Below are 25,064 nucleotides of genomic sequence, written 5' to 3'. Positions count from 1 at the left end.
TTAACCCTCTGTTCCCCCTTGTCCTTGTGTGGAATTGTTTGTTTGTAAGTGCTTGTGCACTATGTTACTGGTTATTTTTATTTGCTGTTGGTTTTGAAATTAAACTGCTCCGGCTATTACCTATTTCTGCTCTCCTGCGTCTGACTTCACTGCCACCAGTTCCGCAACCCTTACACAGCCACAACTATCAGTAAGAGTGTCCATGATTGAGTCTTTGAATGAAGAGATGGAGATAAAACTGTCCAGTTTGAGTGTTTGTTGCAGCTCGTTCCAGTCGCTAGCTGCAGCGAACTGAAAAGAGGAGCAACCCAGGGATGTGTGTGCTTTGGGGACCTTTAACAGAATGTGACTGGCAGAACGGGTGTTGTATGTGGAGGATGAGGGCTGCAGTAGGTATCTCAGATAGGGGGGAGTGAGGCCTAAGAGGGTTTTATAAATAAGCATCAACCAGTGGGTCTTGCGACGGGTATACAGAGATGACCAGTTTACAGAGGAGTATAGAGTGCAGTGATGTGTCCTATAAGGAGCATTGGTGGCAAATCTGATGGTCGAATGGTAAAGAACATCTAGCTGCTCGAGAGCACCCTTACCTGCCGATCTATAAATTACATCTCCGTAACCTAGCATGGGTAGGATGGTCATCTGAATCAGGGTTAGTTTGGCAGCTGGGGTGAAAGAGGAGCGATTACAATAGAGGAAACCAAGTCTAGATTTAAATTTAGCCTGCAGCTTTGATATGTGTCGAGAGAAGGACAGTGTACCATCTAGCCATACTCCCAAGTACATGTATGAGGTGACTACCTCAAGCTCTAAACCCTCAGAGGTAGTAATCACACCTGTGGGAAGAGGGGCATTTTTCTTACCACACCACATGACCTTTGTTTTGGAGGTGTTCAGAACAAGGTTAAGGGTAGAGAATGCTTGTTGGACACATGTAGACTCTTTTGTTTTCTTCTAATTAAAGCATCCATCAACTGGCAAGACACCGTGGTCATCCATCACAGACTGTCCAAACATACACACACACACGCACACACACACACATGCATAAACACACACACAGGCCTATTTCCTGTAACTAGAGAGCGAGTGCTCTGGACACTGTGTTGAAACGGCAAACTCTGGAGCAGCAATAGCCAGGCTACTGCTTCCTGTCTATAATCTGAAGCAAATCCATTGTCTTATTTTTGTTAAGTTTAGTTCACCTCTCTTCGATGAAAATCCATCTGATTCATTCTGCCTTTGGTGAACTTACCGTGGTGAACTTTGAGAAAATAGACTTGAGAGAGGAGAATCGAGTTGATGGTTTGTCAAGCTCCTGCTGATAAGGGCAGAGGTCAGAGCTTTAGGAGGGGACTACCTGGACTTGTCCAATAAGACATTGTATTTTCTCCTTTGTTGCTTATTGAACATTACCCCGGCCTCTTTACAGTAGTTTAGAAAATGGAGGACAAAACAGGAAAGCCCTGCTGTCTAACTGGAACACAGCAGGTTGCCATGGAGAGGAAATGAGTCACTCGTTGAAGGGAGCTTCGCTTCCCTTAGGGAACTTCCCATAATCAGTATTATCACACAAAAAAAACAGCCTTTCAATGGGCCAGTGCAATCAAAGAGCAGCTCGGCCATGTTAACTGCTTCCTGAATAAGCCAAACAAAACCTCATGAAGGCTGATTCCACATTCTTATGGCCTCTGGTTAGTTTGCTCTGTTGGAGAGTTTGACGTTAAATACATGCTCTAACTTGAAGAAACAACATCCGAATGTATTTCAGAGGGACGTTAATTTTCATGGGAATAGAGAACACCCCATAGACAGTGAGATAGTTTTATTTCCATTTTTTTTTCAAAATGGAGGGGAATTGTTTGTGTAGCTAACTGTCATGTTTCCAAATTGTGGAAATGCCAATAATTATGTCTGTTACGGTTGGGTTCTGCTGCCAATAACTGGAACGAATTGCAAAAATCGCTGAAGCTGGAGACTTATATTTCCCTCACTAACTTTAAACATCAGCTATCTGAGCAGCTAACTGTATCACTGCAGCTGTACATAGCCCATATGTAAATAGCCCACCCAATCTACCTTCCTCATCCCCATATTGTTTTTATTTACTTCTCTGCTCTTTTGCACACCAGTATTTCTACTTGCACATCACCATCTGATCATCTATCACTCCAGTGTTAATTTGCTAAATTGTAATTACTTCGCAACTATGGTCTATTTATTGCCTTACCTCCTCACGCCATTTGCACACACTGTATATAGACTTTTTTATTTTGTGTTATTGACTGTACGCTTGTTTATTCCATGTGTAACTCTGTGTTGTTGTTTGTGTCACACTGCTTTGCTTTATCTTGGCCAGGTCGCAGTTGTAAATGAGAACTTGTTCTCAACTAGCTTACCTGGTTAAATAAAGGTGAAAGAAAAATACAAATAAAATGTAAAAGCCGAGGCCTAATGTTCAATTCATCCACCCCTTTAAATCAACAAACCAATAGAAGAAAAGCCTGATAATCCAAATAGGACTTGTGACCAAATAAGCTTGATATCACATTTAGTAACTGGTGTATGGCCATGATTTTTTATTTATTTTTATTTTATTTAACTAGGCAGTAGTAATAGCAGTAGTAGTATACATAAGGTTCAGGAACTCCACAATACTTTTGAGCTAATATTCTATAATAGGTGCAGGAACTCAAAGAGTAGAACATTTGAGGTGCCGGTCCTCAGTTCCGATGAACCATGGTGCACAATTTAAAAGCAAAAACAGGTCAGGAATCTTGGTCACCAATCTGACAGTCATAGGCCTACGGTATACAGTACAGTTACTTACCACGGCAAGTGTTGGGGAAGCTACTCTGAAAATATAGTTTACCAAGTGAGAATTAGGCAGGTCTAATGCTGAAAAAGAAAGGAAATTCTTGCCTATTTTTCCCATAATTTCTCTTCTTTTTTTGCAATAAAAGTAGTGTGTAGTTCCAGTAGTTAGCCACCACGTGGCAAAAAAAATAGTAATTGACTTCTGAAACACTACCAACATTTTTATTTAGTTTGTTCAACTACCACCAAGCTACTGCAAAAAGTCAAATAAATGATATGTTGTTCAGGACTCCCAACACTGCCCATGGCACATTACTGCCCCCTGCTGATCTACAGTAAATACATCGATCTCATCACCAAACATCTTAACATTCCAAACTATCGACTCAACAATGTCACAATGTCATGTAGCTAGCAATAGGCTATAATAATCTGAAAAACTTCAACCTAAATCACTGCCTTGATTACAGACACTATAGCAGCATTGCACAGTGCAAGAGCGCACACACCACTTAGCTTGAACAAATCAATACAAGTTATTTTGCAGATTTGGCTATTTTTTGGGGGCGAAGATGTGCAATGCACATTTTTGGGCCGTATTAGAAACTTACAATCTGTTATGTACATTTGAATATTGAATCAACATTGGAATTCAGTCTTTCACACGCTGTGTTTCATCCCCAGTTGATTTGTTTAGATCAGATCAGTCTGGTTCGTTCAGTCTGGCATATTTTGGACAGCCGAAAAGGGACCTTCTTTATAATGAGTCCCTGAACCAATCAAACCGTCTCAGTTGTCGGTGAGGCCGGCTGGGCGGATCCTCAGTATTGAAAGAGAAAATAAAGTAACACAATAAAAAAAAGGAAATTACCTTGGCTATTGCATTTCTCTCGTGAATAAGTTCCCCCCGTGGATACATAGAGCATAAAGGTAAGAAAATATAAAGCTAGCCAAATGAACCTATGAGACAAGAAGGCATAGCTATTCTAGCTAATGATATGCTAACTTTAGCTAGCTGAGTTATCGCATTGGCCAGTGGCTGCATCACAGCTAAAGTTGGCTAACGGTCCTTGTTTACGCGATGATTATAGCTGGCTAATGAGCAACAATTGCTAAATCGTTTAGTTAACTAGCTAACGTTACATCTACATTGGATAATCTAATACATTTTCTCCTTTGATCATAAGTGTGATTTTAGCCTAGATTGAGCTAATATCAGTTAGCTGGGCAATCTGCATGGTTGAACATATGCTAGCTACCAGCAGGTAGCTAACGGTACGGGCCAGATAGACGATAAGGCTCTTGGTACGGGCTTTATGCGATGAAAGGCTATTTAAAGTTAGCTAGCTAGCTTATCATCTCGGTGACGTTGAGCTGAACGTGTTAGCGAGCTAGGTCAACTAATATTCTTGAAACTGGTTAACAAGTTCATGAGTTATTTTTTTAAATGATCCGGCGGAGCTGGCTGGCTGGCAACACTTGATCTGTTCAATCAAGTGGACTGTGTACGTAACGATCTACTTGTTGGCCTTATATTTATATTCCACCATGACGCCCATTGTGCGCCAATCAAATGCTATATTAAAACTGTCATACTTATTCATCCCTCCTGGGCAAGTGAAATGGCTGAAATTATGTGAACATAGATGGGCTTTCTTATGCCCAACCACAATTGAAAGTTGGCTAAACCGGCAGTTATTTTGTTAAATGAGTGGGGTGGTTTCCTGGACACTGATTGAAGTCTAGACCTAGACTAAAAAGCAAACTCTTGAGTGTCTGGGGAAACTTTAAAATCCATCCATTGTTACTCGTTTGCTTTGTCTATTCAGATGCCCTCAGCAATGAATGGTAACAGGACAGTGCAGTCGGCCAGCCCAGATGTGGGATCTGCTCCTGGACAGATCACCCTGGGCGGAGGGCAGTCCTCTGGGGCCCAGACCGAGGCAATGAAGCAAGTCCTGGGCGTCGTCGACAAGAAAGTCCGGAACATGGAGAAGAAAAAGGCAAGTCTCCTTTTATTTTTGGGGAATGAAACTTCCACAATTGTAATGAGGGTGAAAAGTGCCTCTGCCTTTTGATACCTCCATTTTAATTGTTTTATTTTGGTTGGTTATGAACAAATTCTTATTTACATTGATAACCCACTGTTCCCTGGCCTCAACTGCCTTGTTGAGGGGCAGAAAGACATTTTCACCTTGTCAGCTCGGGGATTCGATCTAGCAACCTTTCGGTTACTGACCCAACGCTCTAACCACTAGGCTACCTCCTGCCATTGAGCAACACACCTAGCTTGGGGTGCAATCATTAGTTCAAAATGTTTTGCAACGGAAATGAGAGTTCAGGCCTTGAATTTTGTGGTCCTAATGCCCCCTAAAAAAATCTGTGCCCTTGGGCTGAATATAATAATTTGTATTCCCTTTAGAGGTCGACCGATTAATCGGAATGGCCGATTTTAATTAGGGCCGATTTCAAGTTTTCATAACAATCGGTAATTTTGGACGGCGATTTTTCTTCTTTTTTGTTTTACACCTTTATTTAACTAGGCAAGTCAGTTAAGAACAAATTCTTATTTTCAATGACGGCCTAGGATCGGTGGGTTAACTGCCTTGTTCAGGGGCAGAACGACAGATTTTTACCTTGTCAGCTCGGGGATTCAATCTTGCAACCATTACGGTTAACTAGTCCAACGCTCTAACCACCTGCCTCACGAGGAGCCCGCCTGTTACGCGAATGCAGTAAGAAGCCAAGGTAAGTTGCTAGCTAGCATTAAACTTATCTTATAAAAAAAAACAATCAATCAATCATAATCACTAGTTATAACTACACATGGTTGATGATATTACTAGTTTATCTAGCGTGTCCTGCGTTGCATATAATCGATGCAGTGCGCATTCGGGAAAAAGGACTGACGTTGCTCCAATGTGTACCTAACCATAAACATCAATGCCTTTCTTAAAATCAATACACAGAAGTATATATTTTTAAACCTGCATATTTAGCTAAAAAAATCCAGGTTAGCAGGCAATATTAATCAGGTGAAATTGTCTCACTTCTCTTGCGTTCATTGCACGCAGAGTCAGGGTATATTCAACAGTTTGGTCCGCCTGGCTCATTGCAAACTAATTTGCCAGAATTTTACGTAATTATGACATAACATTGAAGGTTGTGCAATGTAACAGGAATATTTAGACTGATGGATGCCACCCGTTAGATAAAATACGGAACGGTTCCGTATTTCACTGAAAGAATAAATGTTTTGTTTTCGAGATGATAGTTTCCGGATTCGACCATATTAATGACCTAAGGCTCGTATTTATGTGTGTTATTATGTTATAATTAAGTCTATGATTTGATAGAGCAGTCTGACTAAGCGATGGTGGGCACCAGCAGGCTCGTAAGCATTCATTCAAACAGCACTTTTGTGCGTTTTGCCACCAGCTCTGCTGTTTATGAATTCAAGCCTATCAACTCCCGAGATTAGGCTGGTTTAACCGATGTGAAATGGCTAGCTAGTTAGCGGGGTGCACGCTAATAGCGTTTCAAACGTCACTCGCTCTGAGACTTGGAGTAGTTATTCCCCTTGCTCTGCATGGGTAACGCTGCTTCGAGGGTGGCTGTTGTCGATGTGTTCCTGGTTCGAGCCCAGGTAGGAGCGAGGAGAGGGACAGAAGCTATACTGTTACACTGGCAATAATAAAGTGCCTATAAGAACATCCAATAGTCAAAGGTATATGAAATACAAATGGTATAGAGAGAAATAGTCCTATAATTCCTATAATAACTACAACCTAAAACATCTTACCTGGGAATATTGAAGACTCGTGTTAAAAGGAACCACCAGCTTTCATATGTTCTCATGTTCTGAGCAAGGAACTTAAACGTTAGCTTTCTTACATGGCACATATTGCACTTTTACTTTCTTCTCCAACACTTTGTTTTTGCATTATTTAAACCAAATTGAACATGTTTCATTATTTATTTGAGGCTAAATTGATTTTAATTATGTATTATATTAAGTTAAAATAAGTGTTCATTCAGTATTGTTGTAATTGTCATTATTACAAATAAAAAATAAAATTTTAAAAATCGGCCGATAAATCGGTATCGGCTTTTTTTTGGTACTCCAATAATCGGTATCGGCGTTGAAAAATCCTAATCGGTCGATCTCTAATTCCCTTCTCCCGGCTGACGATCGTAGTGTTCTGAAGCACCTCACTCGCATGGCTTTCTCAGATATCTCAATTCTTATTGGCTAATGCCATCACGTGATTGGGTTCTCTGATTGGGTGCCATCACGTGATTGGGTTCTCTGATTGGGTTCCATCACGTGATTGGGTTCTTTTCACACCCATTGCAGCTCCGACTTAGGCAACAAGCGAAGATTGGCACGTCGGCCGGGATGCAACTTATCGAATTCCGAGGCGCATATTGAAGATGTATGAACTGTCCACATGTACTTTTTGTCAGCCAACAAGATGAGTAACGAACAGCAAAAGCACTAGCCTGTGTCAATCTACTATTCCCCCATAGTAGAAAAGTTGACCTATTCAGTTGGTCAACTCGTCGTTCTGTGCGAGAAATAAATATTCCAAACAAACTCTGAGACAGTTGTGGGACGATAGATCCACAATTAATACAACCCCTATAAAAAATATAACTTTTTAAAGCATTGAGGCTGATGCAACAGATCAGAACGTTTAAGCTTAAAATGTTGATAAACTATTAGGCAATTTTTTTCACATTTGAAAAGCAGCAAATAATAGGCGATGAGCACAAATGTTCCAAAATGCAGTTGGCTCAAAACACCAGTCTCAAACCGCTCGCTGCAAAAGCAAAGGGGTTTCATATGACAGATGAAAATGTCCTTTTTAAGAAAGAAAGATTTTTAAAGATGCAACAACTAGCATGGGTTAATGACTAGGATTGTGTCTTTGGTTGCTGGACAACTAAAGAAAGTTGAGAACATGACATACTGGTTTCAATGGCATATGAGGAAGTGTTTAAAAAATAAATAATAATAATAATAATCCACTTACCATTCCTATGGTCGGAACACGGTAAGACGAGCCTCAAAATGATAAAGAAATGTCCAGGTTTTAAACAATTACGTTTATGGTTAAACCATTTTCAAAATGTTGACTGCCTCTGCTCAGATTGCAAGGTGAGTGAGTTTGCAGTGCGCAACAGGCACTGACCTTTCTCTCCTATATGAACGATCAGTAAGTGACCTTTCTCTCCTATATGAATGATTTAGTGCCTTCAGTATGTCCACGGGATCAAGTCTTTAGACGTTAATATTAGTAATGATCCTACATTATATTTGTCAAACATGACAGGTGTTTAGTGGTGTGTGTGTGTGTGTGTGTATTAAGTCACTTTTAAAAGTTTGGCTACATTTTCAGGCGCCTCCATGACAGCCTATCAGCTACACTTTGACATGTTGAATAAAAATTAAAAAACTAGTCAGTTAAGAACAAAATTCTTATTTACAATGACGGCCTACACCGGCCAAACCCGGATTACGCCGGGCCAATTGTGCGCCGACCTATGGGACTCCCAAAACCGTCCGGTTGTGATACAGCCTGGATTCGAACCAGGGTGTCTGTAGTGACGCCTCAGGCACTGAGATGCAGTGCCTTGGACCGCTGCGCCGGGGGGGGGGGCTTGTAGGCTATTTATGTACATTTACAAAAACGTACATTCACAGAATAGTGAAGTGGGGGGGTTTTTTTGGTTGGGGGGGTTTTCATTGGATATTTTGGTTGGTGCCCTGGCAGAGATGGTGGCTTTGGTGCCCTGGCAGAGATGATGGCTTTGGTGCCCTGGCAGAGTGGACACCTCTTGAAGGCCAAATGGTCTTGCTCCTAAAACCATAAAATTCCAGGCCTGCGAGAGTATCTATTGGACAAATTCAGCTAGGTCCCTTCTCGTTTGGTTCCTAGTGATACACCCCTGCTCTTCGGCTGACCCGGCATTGCTTCCAGCATCTTGTGTGTAGTGTCTGGGGACTTCTTGCATGGTTTTTCTATTGACGCATATGCGGTTCAGTGCCAACATCATTGTGCTGACCATGACAGCAGTTTCCTCTCCGACAAAAATCAATCAATGCAAATTGCATTATCCAATTCCTTCCGAATGTGTTTTGGAAGGGAGGAGGAGGGTGCTCTAAAATAGACACAGCTGTCCTAGTACGTCATCATTGCTGCAGACACAGCGTCTTGCTTTCTGGGTCTCACTGCTTAGTTGCAACATTACGTCGTCTTCTCTGACATTTTACAGTTGCACGATGAAAGTGCAGTCCCTCTCTGCATACTGGCAAGCTGGAGCTGCACGATGAAAGTGCAGTCCCTCTCTGCATACTGGCAAGCTGGAGCTGGAGTTTTCAAACTTTTCATGCCATGGGACCCCCGCCCAGGCAAACCGACGACCCAGGGACCCCCATCATATGTTAGAAGTAATACTTTTTTTTATTTATTAATTGATACGTTAGGCAGTTTTATTTTGACTTCACCACAGATCATTGGAAGAGGAAGTGTAAACTCTAACAGTGTATTAGCTAGAAGGATATCTTGGCGGCGAAGAACATTTTTTGCAGTTTTAAAGCTAATTTCCTGCATTTTGGCCGTGGCTAATGCTGTGTTTCTCTGCTCAAACATAACAAAATCAATCGGCATGTGCACTGAATAACACTACTTTTTAATCGATTGTCCCTTATTGTCTAGCTTTTATTTGATTGTTAGTTTTCAGACGGTATTATAAAAATAAAAAAATTCTGCGTGCTATCTATCATTTAAGTTGAGACAAACTGTTTTTCCAAATTACTTTTTATATAAAAAAAAATGTAATTAGCTCCAATTACTGGAATTTCCTCCATTTGAAGGAGGAGATTTTGCCAATGAAGCCACTTATGTACTCCCCCCAGAGTCAGATGAACAGCTACCATGCTAACAAAACTATCCCAAAATATATCCCCCCCCCCAGAAAATAATAATTGCGGAGCCCTTGCAGTACCCGTAGAGGGCTGTGGACCCTAGTTTGAGAACCCCTACTGTAGCTAGCTATGTGTTCCCATGTGTAGCAAGCTAGTTAGCAAGCACATTAGGCAGATACAAATAATGCTTCATAATTAATTGTCTGTATGTGTAGAATCATACAAAAGTTTAGCGTCGTATTTCATTTGGCAGATTTTTCAAGCACGTGGAAAACGGCTATGTTGGCCTACATGGCGCCTGTTTGCAGGCAAAATTGTTGGTTGACATTGATGTCTTGAAATGGCGACGTTACATGATAATGATCATTCTCCGAAATTGCATGAATTACCGGTCTAGTTGAAATCAACTTCTCACTTTTAGCTAGGCTTTGTGTTATCACAAAGTAGCGCACTAGGCAAGCTCAAACATGGCTTGATGAGCGTATCTAGAAACGTTTTTGGCCACAGCATTAGTTCAAAATACACTTTTGCAAGATGAAAGTCCATTATTTTTAAGTTAGCAAGTGTTCACCATATAAGTGTTTTATTTATTTATTTAAATTATTTTTTTAATTCATGTTGGCATGCACTGACTAGAGCAGTGTTTCCCAACTCCAGTCCTGCAGTGTCCTCAACAGCATACAACACCTGATCCAACTTGTCATGGGCTTGATGATTAGTGGAGGCAGGTGTGCTGGTCCAGGGAGGCCACAACAACAATGTGTTCTGTTGGGGGGGTTCTGTTGGGGGGGTTCTGTTGGGGGGGTTCTGTTGGGGGGGTTCTGTTGGGGGGGTTCTGTTGGGGGGTTCTGTTGGGGGGTACTGTTGGATCGCAGTTGGTGAAAACACTGGACTAGAGTTTACACACGTGGTGTTTGCCAAAGCTGTTCTGAAGAAGCTGTCCGTCTCATTTAACTTACTAGCTGTAAAGGTACACTTGTATTGTGTTGCTCAGAGGTGTCCAACAAACCTGTCATTGTTGTTAGTGTACCGTTACCATGGGATTAGCAATTGAACCTGGGGATGAGGTTACCATTGGATATCTGAACCTGGGGATGAGGTTACCATTGGATATCTGAACCTGGGGATGAGGTTACCATTGGATATCTGTTGCAGGTTTTAGTGTTTTTTGTTGTCGGCCCTAATTATACACTTTCAACAACAAACAAAAAAAATCGCACTAATCCAGGAATGAGGATCGGGGCATCTGCTTCCCTCTTCAACCAACAACTGAGACATTTCAGCTTTACCTTTATTTAACTAGGCAAGTCAGTTTTCAATGACGGCCTAGGAACAGTGGGTTAACTGCCTTGTTCAGGGGCAGAATGACAGATTTTTACCTTGTCAGCTCGGGGATTCGATCTTACAACCTTTCGGTTACTAGTTCAACACTCTAACCACTAGGCTACCTGCCGCCCCTCCACTCTAACCACTAGGCTACCTGCCGCCCCTCCACTCTAACCACTAGGCTACCTGCCGCCCCTCCACTCTAACCACTAGGCTACCTGCCGCCCCTCCACTCTAACCACTAGGCTACCTGCCGCCCCTCCACTCTAACCACTAGGCTACCTGCCGCCCCTCCACTCCAACCACTAGGCTACCTGCCGCCCCTCCACTCTAACCACTAGGCTACCTGCCGCCCCTCCACTCTAACCACTAGGCTACCTGCCGCCCCTCCACTCTAACCACTAGGCTACCTGCAGCCCCTCCACTCTAACCGCTAGGCTACCTGCCGCCCCTCCACTCTAACCGCTAGGCTACCTGCCGCCCCTCCACTCTAACCGCTAGGCTACCTGCCGCCCCTCCACTCTAACCGCTAGGCTACCTGCCGCCCCTCCACTCTAACCGCTAGGCTACCTGCCGCCCCTCCACTCTAACCGCTAGGCTACCTGCCGCCCCTCCACTCTAACCGCTAGGCTACCTGCCGCCCATCCACTCTAACCGCTAGGCTACCTGCCGCCCCTCCACTCTAACCGCTAGGCTACCTGCCGCCTACTATGTAGATATATTTTCTTTGATTTGTATTATACCATCAGATCAAACCCCCTGTTCGGTTCAATTACATCATACTGTAATGGTTCTAATCCTTTCTGTCTTACAGGGCAAGCTGGACGATTATCAATCTAAGAAGAATAAAGGGGAACGTCTCAACCAGGACCAACTGGTGGGTCAATTAACCAATAAGGCCCAAGAGGGGGGGTGTATATGGCTCAATATACCACGGCTAAGGGCTGATCTTGGGCACGACGCAACGCAGTCCTTAGATATACCACGGCTGTTAACCAATCAGCATTCAGGGCTCGAACCACCCAGTTTATAACGTTCAACAACATACCGTAGGAGTCATCTATTAGTCACTCAACTAGCGTTACTGGATTGGTGTCTGCAAGCGTTCCACTGCATTGCTTTCACCAATTAGCCTATGTCTTCAGTTCAGCGCTTTGCTTCAAGGAAGCAGAAAGAAAGGATGCAATGCATTTTAACACTTTGAACAGTATATGTTAGGCTTTCTGTGTTAACCACTTTCCTCTCTCTCTCTCTTTCGTCTCTGAAGGATGCCCTGACCAAGTATCAGGAAGTGACTAATAACCTGGAGTTTGCCAGGGAGTTACAGAAGAGCTTCCTGTCACTGGGACAAGATGTAAGCAAGATGCTTGACCACTAAACTGCTCCAGGATGCACTGCTCTGGCTGAACCTAGATTCCAGACCCTTGGGGGTTTATTTCTTTGGAGGTTGAAATAGAAAATGGCAATGGATGATAAAGTATTCTTCTAACACTGGGAGTCTGTGGTGCTGGGGGTCTGTGGTGCCGGGAGTCTCTAGTGTTATCCACATGTCTGTTTGCATTGCTATGGCTAACACCAAAGCTCCTGTACGCTAGAGGTACCAGGAGACTGGTTTCTATATTTTCATAACATTGTGGTCTGACTCCCTGCCTAGCTGTCTGGCAAACGGTACTGGAGACTTGGCTCTCGGACCAACAGGCTCCCCAAGCCATAAGACTGATTAAATAGCTAGACCGCTAAATAGTCAATGAGTGGTACCCAAACTATCTGCACTGACTCTATACATACACACCATAACACACTCACTAGACTATACATACACACCATAACACACTCACTAGACTATACATACACACCATAACACACTCACTAGACTATACATACACACCATAACACACTCACTAGACTATACATACACACCATAACACACTCACTAGACTATACATACACACCATAACACACTCACTAGACTATACATACACACCATAACACACTCACTAGACTATACATACACACCATAACACACTCACTAGACTATACATACACACCATAACACACTCACTAGACTATACATACACACCATAACACACTCACTAGACTATACATACACACCATAACACACTCACTAGACTATACATACACACCATAACACACTCACTAGACTATACATACACACCATAACACACTCACTAGACTATACATACACACCATAACACACTCACTAGACTATACATACACACCATAACACACTCACTAGACTATACATACACACCATAACACACTCACTAGACTATACATACACACCATAACACACTCACTAGACTATACATACACACCATAACACACTCACTAGACTATACATACACACCATAACACACTCACTAGACTACACATACACACCATAACACACTCACTAGACTATACATACACACCATAACACACTCACTAGACTATACATACACACCATAACACACTCACTAGACTATACATACACACCATAACACACTCACTAGACTATACAGTGCATTCAGAAAGTATCCAGACCCCTTGACTGATTAACTTTGTGTTGTTGGGGAAGGGCTCGTAAGCAAGAATTTCACGGTAAAGTCTGTACCAGTCGTATTCGGCCCATGTGACCAATGAATTGTGATTTATTATTCTCTCCAGATCCAGAAGGCGGTGAAGAAGGCAGCGAGACGGGAACAGCTCCAGAGAGAAGAGTCTGAGCAGAAGAGGCTGAAAACTGTCCTGGAGCTCCAGTTTCTCCTGGACAGACTTGGAGAGGACAGTGTGAGGCAGGAGCTGAGACAGGGAGCTACCAGTGTAGACACACCCTCACTCCTCACCGACACGGAGCTCGCTGCCCTGGACGAGCTCTATAAACTAGTGAGACCAGAACCAGACCAAAACACCAGGTTAGACTGGGAGAAAATATATATGTGGAAGTTTTTTTTGTTTTTTCTATAACATGTCTTGGGTTTCAGGAGAGGGCTTCTCAGCTATCTGTCAAATACATACCATGAACATGATGGTCAACTTGGATGTTTAGAAGCTGGGGTTTCACTCTTTTTTTCGTTGTTGACAACCTCGATTTGAGAGGGAGTTGCAACTCAAGGCTGACCAAGACATTTGTGTCAATGTTGCACTCAATAAAACTGCAGGAGCATTGAACAGTGTGTGTGTGGGGGGGGATTTGTCTTACCTTCCCAAGTTCCAACTTTACCACTCCCATTGCAGGTTTACTGACCAGTACGAGGAGGCTTCTCAACACCTCATGGATCTGTTGGAGGCGAAGGACAAAGCTGTGGCAGGAACTACGTGTAAGTCTAACCAACCACTGCCTGGGTGTGTTCAGTGATGTTGCTGAGAGGATTCTATATTCTAGCTGACAAGCATTTCTGTTCTACAGCAATACTTTTTTTTTCTTTTCTTTTTGTGTGTTCTTTAACTTTAGTTACATCATTAACAGGCCCCTCTGCAGTTGTCTCTCTATCGATGGAAGCTACTGAAAAACATTTTATTTTCATAAAATAAAAATCGAAATGCCAGTGACTGTAAAGTAGCATTGCTAGGGGGGCCATAGCTTGTTCCCCCAGATCGAATATATCTGGCACCAGGCTAGTTTGGCCAATGACTTTGTCTAATATTTGTTCTCTAGACAGGAAAGACATTAATTATTCAGGAAGACACGCCGTCTTCTTGTAGTTACACAGTAGGTGGCAGGATATTGTGGCGAGTGGATTTATAACTCGGGGAAAAGACTGAAACGATTCTGTGAGTGTGTTTGGACTTACTGCCAGCCGCTCAACAGCCAGTGGTAACTATCCACTTGTCTGTCACATAACTATTTGATAACAAGATTTCTCCTTCATATCCTGAGGTGTCTTGTCTTCAGGGAGATATCTTGGAGTTCCTGTCTGTTCTGTGATTTCCATGGCCTTGTACAGTAGTTGATGAGGGTGCATTCTGTATGAGTAATCATAGCCTAGGGGCGTAGCCTATATGAGTAATCATGGCCTAGGGGCGTAGCCTATATGAGTAATCATGGCCTAGGGGCGTAGCCTATATGAGTAATCATAGCCTAGGGGCGTAGCCTATATGAGTAATCATGGCCTAGGGGCGTAGCCTATATGAGTAATCATGGCCTAGGGGCGTAGGCTATAGGAGTAATCATGGCCTAGGGGCGTAGGCTATATGAGTAATCATGGCCTAGGGGCGTAGCCTATATGAGTAATCATGGCCTAGGGGCGTAGCCTATATGAGTAATCATGGCCTAGGGGCGTAGCCTATATGAGTAATCATGGCCTAGGGGCGTAGCCTATATGAGTAATCATGGCCTAGGGGCGTAGCCTATATGAGTAATCATGGCCTAGGGGCGTAGGCTATATGAGTAATCATGGCCTAGGGGCGTAGGCTATAGGAGTAATCATGGCCTAGGAGCGAAGGCTATATGAGTAATCATGGCCTAGGGCCGAAGGCTATATGAGTAATCATGGCCTAGGGGCGAAGGCTATATGAGTAATCATGGCCTAGGGGCGTAGGCTATATGAGTAATCATGGCCTAGGGGCGTAGGCTATATGAGTAATCATGGCCTAGGGGCGTAGGCTATATGAGTAATCATGGCCTAGGGGCGTAGGCTATATGAGTAGTCATGGCCTAGGGGCGTAGGCTATATGAGTAATCATGGCCTAGGGGCGTAGGCTATATGAGTAGTCATGGCCTAGGGGCGTAGGCTATATGAGTAATCATGGCCTAGGGGCGTAGGCTATATGAGTAATCATGGCCTAGGGGCGTAGGCTATATGAGTAATCATGGCCTAGGGGCGTAGGCTATATGAGTAATCATGGCCTAGGGGCGTAGGCTATATGAGTAATCATGGCCTAGGGGCGTAGGCTATATGAGTAATCATGGCCTAGGGGCGTAGGCTATATGAGTAATCATGGCCTAGGGGCGTAGGCTATAGGAGTGGTGGTTTGAGATTGCTGAGGTCTTGGGGGGGGGGGGGGGGAGAAACACAATGATTCTGGAACGAACATATCCTGATTTTAGATAAGTATTCAACTCCCTGAGTCGATGCATGTTAGAATCAGGTTTGTAAGTGGTTACAGCTGTGAGTCTTTCTGGATAAATCTCTAAGAGCTTTGCTCACCTCTAGAGGTCGACTGATTTTTAATCAGAATGGCAGATTTTTTTTAAATTAGGGCCAATTTCAAGTTTTCATAACAATCGGTAATCAGCATTTTCAGACACTGACTAGATTGCACTCCACGAGGAGACTGCGTGGCAGGTTGAACACCTGTTACGTGAGTGCAGACAGCAAGGTGCCATGGTAAGTTGTTAGCTAGCGTTAAATGTATCTCATAAAAAAAACAATCAATCTTAACATAATCATTAGTTAACTACACATAGTTGACGATATTACTAGTTTAACTAGCTTGTACTGCGTTGCATATAATCAATGCGGTGCCTGACATTGTCACTTCTCTTGCGTTCAGTGTAAGCAGAGTCGGGGTATATGCAACGAGACAGGGGACCCAAACTGTGTGAAGACCATTTCTTCCTAACAAAGACCATAATTAATTTGCCAGAATTTTACATAATTATGACATAACATTGAAGGTTGTGCAATGTAACAGCAATATTTAGACTTAGGGTTGCCAGCCATTCGATAAAATACGAAACAGTCCCGTATTTCACTGAAAGAATAAACATTTTGTTTTCAAAATGATAGTTTCCGGATTCGACCATATTAATGACCAAAGGCTCGTATTTCTGTGTGTTTGTTATATTATAATTAATAAGTCTATGATTTGATAGAGCAGTCTGACTGAGTGGCGGTAGGCAGCAGCAGGCTCGTAAGCATTCATTCAAACAGTAGCTCTTAGCAATGCTTGAAGCACAGCGCTGTTTATGACTTCAAGCCTATCAACTCCCGAGATTAGGCTGGCAATACTAAAGTGCCTATAAAAAACATCCAATAGTCAAAGGTCTATGACATACAAATGGTATAGAGAGAGATAGTCCTTTAAATAACTATAACCTAAAACTTCTTACCTGGGAATATTGAAGACTCATGTTAAAAGGAACCACCAGCTTTCATATGTTCTCATGTTCTGAGCAAGGAACTTAAACGTTAGCTTTCTTACATGGCACATATTGCACTTTTACTTTCTTCTCCAACACTGTTTTTGCATTATTTAAACCAAATTGAACATGTTTCATTATTTATTTAAATATATTTTATTGATGTATTATATTGAGTTAAAATAAGTGTTCATTCAGTATTGTTGTTATTGTCATTATTACAAATATATATATAAAAATCTGGCGATCTTTTTTTTAAAAATCGGTATCAGTTTTTTTTTGTTCTCCAATAATCGGCACCAGCTTTTTTTTGGTTCTCCAATAATCGGTATCGGCGTTGAAAAATCCTAATTGGTCGACCCGTACTGTACAATATTTGCTCATTAATTTTTTTGAGATTCTTCAAGCTGGTTCAAGTTGGTTGTTGATAATTGCTAGACAGCCATTTTTCATGTCTTGACACAGATTTTCTAGTCAACTATAATTGGGCCACTAGGAAACATTCGATGTCGTCTTGGTCAGCAACTCGAGTGTAGATTTGGCCTTGTGTTTTAGGGTTATTGTCCTGCTGAAAGGTGATTTGTGTCGGTCTGTCTGCAAAACAGATTGGACTTGTGATTAGCTCGATTCTGTTTCTTGTTAGCTTCACTGGTTAGATTTGTCCACCATCATATTGTATATGTCAACAGTGTAGTGTGTTTTTAAATGGAGTTTCTATTGTTACTGATGGCTCCATCACAGTTTGTGTTGGCATGATGGTTTAAAAAGGGTATCAGATGGTCCCTTTTGGCATCAGCAGTCACTGCCTAGCCTAGTTGAAAACATTCTTCTCAAATGTAGATGTCCACCATATTGTTTTGTACATTGACATGTTTGGTTAATGGTGTTTCTGATGGTTTTCTCAATTCCTCTCCCTACCCAGACAAAGCTCTGAAGGACAGCCTGGACCGAGTGCTGCTAAGCGGGTGCTTTGACCAAGCCCAGTCTCACCAGAATGGAGTGTGTGAGGAGACCGAGGAGAAGGCGGTCGCTCTAGTGGAGGAGACCGAGGAGCAGGCCGTCGACCCAGGTCAAAATCTTTGACGTTGGCGTTTAGAAATGTGCACAGAGTTATAAATTGACCAAAGTTATACATTATGTTAGCTAAACAAGTCTCTTTCCTTGGCCATCCTTACAATGTGTGCACTTATTCCCCACATTTTTATTTTTAAATGACGAAGCAATACCAATGTTAGCGAAAGTACACTTTAGTTGGTTCATTTGTAATCAAGTTGTAAGCAATACAAAATGTAGTTAGCTTAAGTACACTTTTTAAAGTTAATTTGTTAAGCAAGTTGTAAGCAATACAAAATGTAGCTGTTAGCTTCATTTTTAAGTTTGTTGTATTGTTTTTTTTTATTTTACCACCACTACAAATTTCCCAATTGGGACAATAAAGATGTTGATTGAACGTCTTTCGTCCTGCGTTCTGAAAGTTATTTTCTCTTTCCAGAGGGCGAAATAGTTGAAGAGTACATAGAGCCCATTGAGGTGGAAGCTACAGAGGTGAGAGGCTTTCCTACCCTGGGTCGTGTTGATTAGAGCTTCATTTTGGCCAAACTTAAAACGATTTAAATAATGGACAAGCATTTTGTGACGGAAAACTAAAAATGAGTGCTTCTTATTGGACAAATTTAATTCAGATAGTACCTCTCAAGTTCACTGATTTCGGGACGTTTTCTTCCGTTTAGTGCCTACTGAACACGACCCTTCTATTTCAGTTCTTATGACTCGGGTGGTTTGTGACGGCGGCCATCTTGTTTCTGTCTTTCAGTTCGTTAACAGACAATTCATTCTAGACACCACATACAGCGACAAGGAGCAAGGAGATGAGTGGACCACTGAAACAGAGGTATTTATGCAGCTCGCCTGTTCCTGACTACCACATCGTTCGTCCTCCATTTTGTATCGACTCTAATATGGCCTCTTCACTGACAGTCCACTGGTTCTCTCCCTTACCATCACACAACACTGATCTTTTTTTTGTTGATATAGAAACATTCATAATTAATAAAAATGTATCTCAGTTCATTAACAGACAGCATCTGTTAAAGATCCATTGCACATGCCTCACACAAACCAGGTAGGTTGTAGACAGGTTCGGGGAGTAAGGGGTTACATGTATCTGATTACCAAAAAAACAACATCCGTTACATTACCAGCTAACATATTGTAATCAGAGTAGATACTTTAAAAAAAACTAGATTACGTCTAGGATTACTTTTTAAATTCATAAAGGATGTTTGCGAAATTTGACACCTTTCTGTTTTCACAATGACATTCAAATCCGCATTGGAAAAAAAGGTGCAAGTTTGTTTGTTCCACCTGAGCGATTCTGACAAGCTAGCGGAAACTGACACCAAATACATTTTGTATGGATCGCGGGAAAATGGCAGGAATGTGCTTTTGTAAACTACAGTCCAAGCTATGTCTCGCACCAATTTGAATATACCGCTTGGATGTTAGGATGACCGCAGCAGGGATGCAAATTAGTCACGTTTCGGCGAAATTCGCCGTTTTGAATCCAAAATAGGTGACCTACGTGTAGATCCGATGAGAAAAGTTTTTTTTGGGGGGGGGGGGGGTGGATCACTACTGGCTGTAAGCGAACGAGTGATGCGCGTTTGGCGCAATACTGGCTGCTGTATCCAACGCTCAGTCAGTCGTTTACATAACAGAATGCAGCGCAGCGCGTCTCCTGAATGAAAACGAAACGTTAGGTGAGAAGCCTGACCACGGAGTTGATGAAGCGTACTTCATGAGCTGTGACTTGGAAAAACTACTGGCACTTGGAAAGTTTGAGATGAGGGAGAAAGTGTGGTGGAACAACAATTCATTTTTCACACACAAATAGCACTTTTCGGTATTGCACAAAGCATGCCATTCCACGAGAGCAGCATTTATTTCTCAACTCGAAGCAGTGAGCCCAATCAGTCCTCCATGACAACCAAATCATAATCGACAGATTAGGCTAATGATTTCTTAGTTTGTGGGTTATGCTCAGGTCGAACAATGTTTTCCCTAATCTATTTACAAGTCCAATTTTTTGAAGACCCAAGGAGTATTAAATTAAATGACTGAATCTGACAGACTTAATTTTTTAAAATATAAAGATATAGCCTAATGGTATTACATGTTGGAGAAATAAATTAGTTAGAAGAAGTCTACATGACCAACACAAAGTAAAATGAAACATTGATTTATGGCCAGCTATGTAAACATTGATTTATCCTGCAAAAAAACTGGTAATATTGTTTGTCTTTTTTTTAAGGGGAAAGTAATCTAAAAGTAAACTATTCAGATTACTTTAGTTTGTGTAATCCAAAAGTTTTTGTAACTGATTACAACTAATGGATTACATTTAGAAAGTAACCAACTCTGGTTGTAGAGCGCCAGCTTAGGGTTGCAACATTCTATAATAAAAAAATAAATCCCATAATGCCGTTTTTTAGAGATCTTGTTTATAGATCGGGAAAGTATCCGGAGATTTTCAACCCCAGGTCCTCCCGGGTTTCCATGACAACTACTGACCATACTTTTTGCCCTTTTTTTTCCCAGGCGGTGAGTACCATCCTGCAACAGCCTGTACAGTCGGCCCCTCCCCCTATCACCACAGAGGCCCAACCCCTGAACGGGGCCACGCCCCCAGACACACCCCCTGCAGACCCGGTGGTCAGGAAGCAGGAGGTCCAGAACCTCTTGTCACAGATGCAGGGGCCTTACAACTTCATGCAGGTGAGGATTTAAACAACAACTCTCTTTAAGACTGTTTTCCCACAGCGCTAAAGCCTAGGCATTATCTCTGACTGGTGACAGATGCAGGGGCCTTACAACTCTGTGCAGGTAAAGAAGCTGAGCTTCCTTCAAGACTTTTCATATTGAGAACTTTCATGTCCTCGAGGCAATTTATTTTGCAGCAAAGGGCATACAGACTATCGCATATTAAACTGTAAAACACAACAGAAAAACTGATGTTTACTAACAGACTGCAGGATAGTGCAAAGATCTTTTAAAAATAGGGCCATGACAATATCACGATACTCGTTAGTGTTGTGGCAAGGAAGCAAAACGTAAAGCAGATTTTTAACTTCTTTTTTATGAAAAACAGCCTTAATGTTTCAATCAAAAAGCATTGTTGTCGTCCAGAGTCACTTGTATTTTAGGGATGAACGATATATCGGTGAACATATCGGAATCGGGCGTTATTAGCTAAAAATGGCAGCATCTGCATCGGCCCGATGTCTAGTTTTAACGCTGATGCGCAAAACCGATGTCAAAGCTGACATACATACCTATATAACGTAGGTAGATGAGGTACATACCTATATAACGTAGTGAGGTACATACCTATATAACGTAGGTAGATGAGGTACATACCTATATAACGTAGGTAGATGAGGTACATACCTATATAACGTAGGTAGATGAGGTACATACCTATATAACGTAGGTAGATGAGGTACATACCTATATAACGTAGGTAGATGAGGTGCATACCTATATAACGTAGGCAGATGAGGTGCATACCTATATAACGTAGGTAGATGAGGTGCATACCTATATATAACGTAGGTAGATGAGGTGCATACCTATATATAACGTAGGTAGATGAGGTGCATACCTATATATAACGTAGGTAGATGAGGTGCATACCTATATATAACGTAGGTAGATGAGGTGCATACCTATATATAACGTAGGTAGATGAGGTGCATACCTATATATAACGTAGGTAGATGAGGTGCATACCTATATATAACGTAGGTAGATGAGGTGCATACCTATATATAACGTAGGCAGATGAGGTGCATACCTATATATAACGTAGGCAGATGAGGTGCATACCTATATATAACGTAGGCAGATGAGGTGCATGCCTATATATAACGTAGGCAGATGAGGTGCATGCCTATATATAACGTAGGCAGATGAGGTGCATGCCTATATATAACGTAGGCAGATGAGGTGCATGCCTATATATAACGTAGGCAGATGAGGTGCATGCCTATATATAACGTAGGCAGATGAGGTGCATGCCTATATATAACGTAGGCAGATGAGGTGCATGCCTATATATAACGTAGGCAGATGAGGTGCATGCCTATATATAACGTAGGCAGATGAGGTGCATGCCTATATATAACGTAGGCAGATGAGGTGCATGCCTATATATAACGTAGGCAGATGAGGTGCATGCCTATATATAACGTAGGCAGATGAGGTGCATGCCTATATATAACGTAGGCAGATGAGGTGCATGCCTATATATAACGTAGGCAGATGAGGTGCATGCCTATATATAACGTAGGTAGATGAGGTGCATGCCTATATATAACGTAGGTAGATGAGGTGCATGCCTATATATAACGTAGGTAGATGAGGTGCATACCTATATATAACGTAGGCAGATGAGGTGCATACCTATATAACGTAGGCAGATGAGGTGCATACCTATATAACGTAGGTAGATGAGGTGCATGCCTATATAACGTAGGTAGATGAGGTAATGTCAAAGCTGATGTGCATACCTACAGTTGAAGTCGGAAGTTTACACCTTAGCCATTTAAACTCAGTTTTTCACAATTCCTGACATTTAATCTTGGTAAAAATTCATTGTCTTATTAGGATCACCACTTTATTTTAAGAATGTGAAATGTCAGAATAATAGTAGAGAGAATGATTTATTTCAGCTTTTATTTCTTTCATCACATTCCCAGTGGGTCAGAAGTTTACATACACTCAATTAGTATTTGGTAGCGTTGCCTTTAAATTGTTTGACTTGGGTTAAACGTTTCAGGTAGCCTTCCACAAGCTTCCCACAAAAAGTTGGGTGAATTTTGGCCCATTCCTCCTGACAGAGCTGGTGTTACTGAATCAGGTTTGTAGGCCTCCTTGCTCGCACACGCTTTTTCAGTTCTGCCCACAAATGTTCTATAGGATTGAGGTCAGGGCTTTGTGATGGCCACTCCAATACCTTGACTTTGTTGTCCTTAGGCTATTTTGCCACAACTTTGGAAGTATGCTTGGGGTCTTTGTCCATTTGGAAGACCCATTTGCGACCAAGCTTTAACATCCTGACTGATGTCTTGAGATATTGCCTCAATATATCCACATAATTTTCCGTCTCATGATGCCATCTATTTTGTGAAGTGCACCAGTCCCTCCTGCAGCAAAGCACCCCCACAACATGATGCTGCCACCCCCGTGCTTCACGGTTGGGAGGGTGTTCTTCGGTTTGCAAGCGTCCCCCTTTTTCCTCCAAACATAACGATGGTCATTATGGCCAAACAGTTCTATTTTTGTTTCATCAGACCAGAGGACATTTCTCCAAAAAGTACGATCTTTGTCACCATGTGCAGTTGCAAACTCTAGTTTGGCTTTTTTTATTGCGGTTTTGGAGCAGTGGCTTCTTCCTTGCTGAGCATCCTTTCAGGTTATGTCGATATAGGACTCATTTTACTGTGGATATAGATACTTTTTTACCTGTTTCCTCCAGCATCTTCACAAGGTCCTTTGCTGTTGTTCTGGGATTGATTTGCACTTTTTGCACAAAAGTGCGTTCATCTCTAGGAGACAAAGCGCATCTCCTTCCTGAGCGTTAGGACGGCTGCGTGGTCCCATGGTGTTTATACTTGCGTACTATTGTTTGTACAGATGAACGTGGTACCTTCAGGCGTTTGGGAATTGCTCCCAAGGATGAACCAGACTTGTGGAGGTCTACAATTTTTTTTCTGGGGTCTTGGCTGATTTATTTTGATTTTCCCATGATGTCAAGCAGAGGCACTTAGTTTGAAGGTAGGCCTTGAAATACATCCACAGGTACACCTCCAATTGACTCAAATGATGTCAATTAGCCTATCAGAAGCTTCTAAAGCCATTACATAATTTTCTGGAATTTTCCAAGCTGTTTAAAGGCACAGTCAACTTAGTGTATGTGAACTTCTGACCCACTGGAATTGTGATACAGTGAATTCTAAGTAAAATAATCTGCCTGTAAACAATTGTTGGAAAAATTACTTGTGTCATGCACGAAGTAGATGTCCTAACCGACTTGCCAAAACTATAGTTTGTTAACAAGAAATTTGTGGAGTGGTTGAAAAACAAGTTTTAATGACTCCAACCTAAGTGTATGTAAACTTCCAACTTCAACGGTATATAACGTAGGTAGATGACGTAATGTCAAAGCTGACGTGCGTACCTGCAGTTGACGTCGGAAGTTTACATCCACTTAGGTTGGAGTCATTAAAACTCCCTGTCAGCATTGATGTTTTGAGAGTTAGAGGTAGAGTTGATCACTGTCTCCTTTATTTATTTTTGTTGATACGTTAGATGGGACAATGTTAGCCTTCGACAATGTTAGCCTTCGACAATGTTAGCCTTCGACAATGTTAGCCTTTGACAATGTTAGCCTTTGACAATGTTAGCCTTTGACAATGTTAGCCTTTGACAATGTTAGCCTTTGACAATGTTAGCCTTTGACAATGTTAGCCTTCGACAATGTTAGCCTTCGACAATGTTAGCCTTTGACAATGTTAGCCTTTGACAATGTTAGCCTTTGACAATGTTAGCCTTTGACAATGTTAGCCTTTGACAATGTTAGCCTTTGACAATGTTAGCCTTCGACAATGTTAGCCTGCTGAGCTAAAGCCTAGGCATTCTCTCCGTTAAGTGCTCAGCTGCTCTCTAGCAGGTCAACTGTGGTATAGATTAGGGACGGACACTTCGTTTCAGATCTCCGGATAGTCAACATTTTTCTATTGACTCTTGACTAATCTAGAATGACTCAAATGCACATGGCAGAAGTAAACATCGGTTTGGCTAACCGCACCAGCGAAAGATTTGGTTTTCGCCACGATAGAACAGATT

At 42.0% G+C, this 25,064-nt stretch overlaps 1 protein-coding gene across 2 annotated transcripts in view; it reads left to right on the top strand.

The window, feature by feature from the left end:
* Positions 1-3,601: 3,601 nt before the first annotated feature.
* Positions 3,602-25,064, top strand: part of LOC120066458 (caprin-1-like) — a 32,628-nt gene continuing 11,165 nt past the window's right edge. For both annotated transcript variants that reach the window (XM_039017845.1, XM_039017844.1), the window contains exons 1-10: positions 3,602-3,747; positions 4,647-4,820; positions 11,889-11,951; positions 12,342-12,428; positions 13,742-13,989; positions 14,312-14,394; positions 18,082-18,228; positions 18,652-18,704; positions 18,973-19,050; positions 20,757-20,933. In XM_039017845.1, coding sequence (XP_038873773.1) covers positions 4,647-4,820; positions 11,889-11,951; positions 12,342-12,428; positions 13,742-13,989; positions 14,312-14,394; positions 18,082-18,228; positions 18,652-18,704; positions 18,973-19,050; positions 20,757-20,933 — 1,110 coding nt within the window. In that variant the 5' untranslated portion in view covers positions 3,602-3,747. The remainder of the gene's footprint in view (positions 3,748-4,646; positions 4,821-11,888; positions 11,952-12,341; positions 12,429-13,741; positions 13,990-14,311; positions 14,395-18,081; positions 18,229-18,651; positions 18,705-18,972; positions 19,051-20,756; positions 20,934-25,064) is intronic.

The sequence above is a fragment of the Salvelinus namaycush genome, chromosome 21 (assembly GCF_016432855.1).
Source record: "Salvelinus namaycush isolate Seneca chromosome 21, SaNama_1.0, whole genome shotgun sequence".
In the NCBI taxonomy this organism is placed as follows: domain Eukaryota; kingdom Metazoa; phylum Chordata; class Actinopteri; order Salmoniformes; family Salmonidae; genus Salvelinus; species Salvelinus namaycush.
This window is presented reverse-complemented; position numbering and strand designations above follow the sequence as displayed.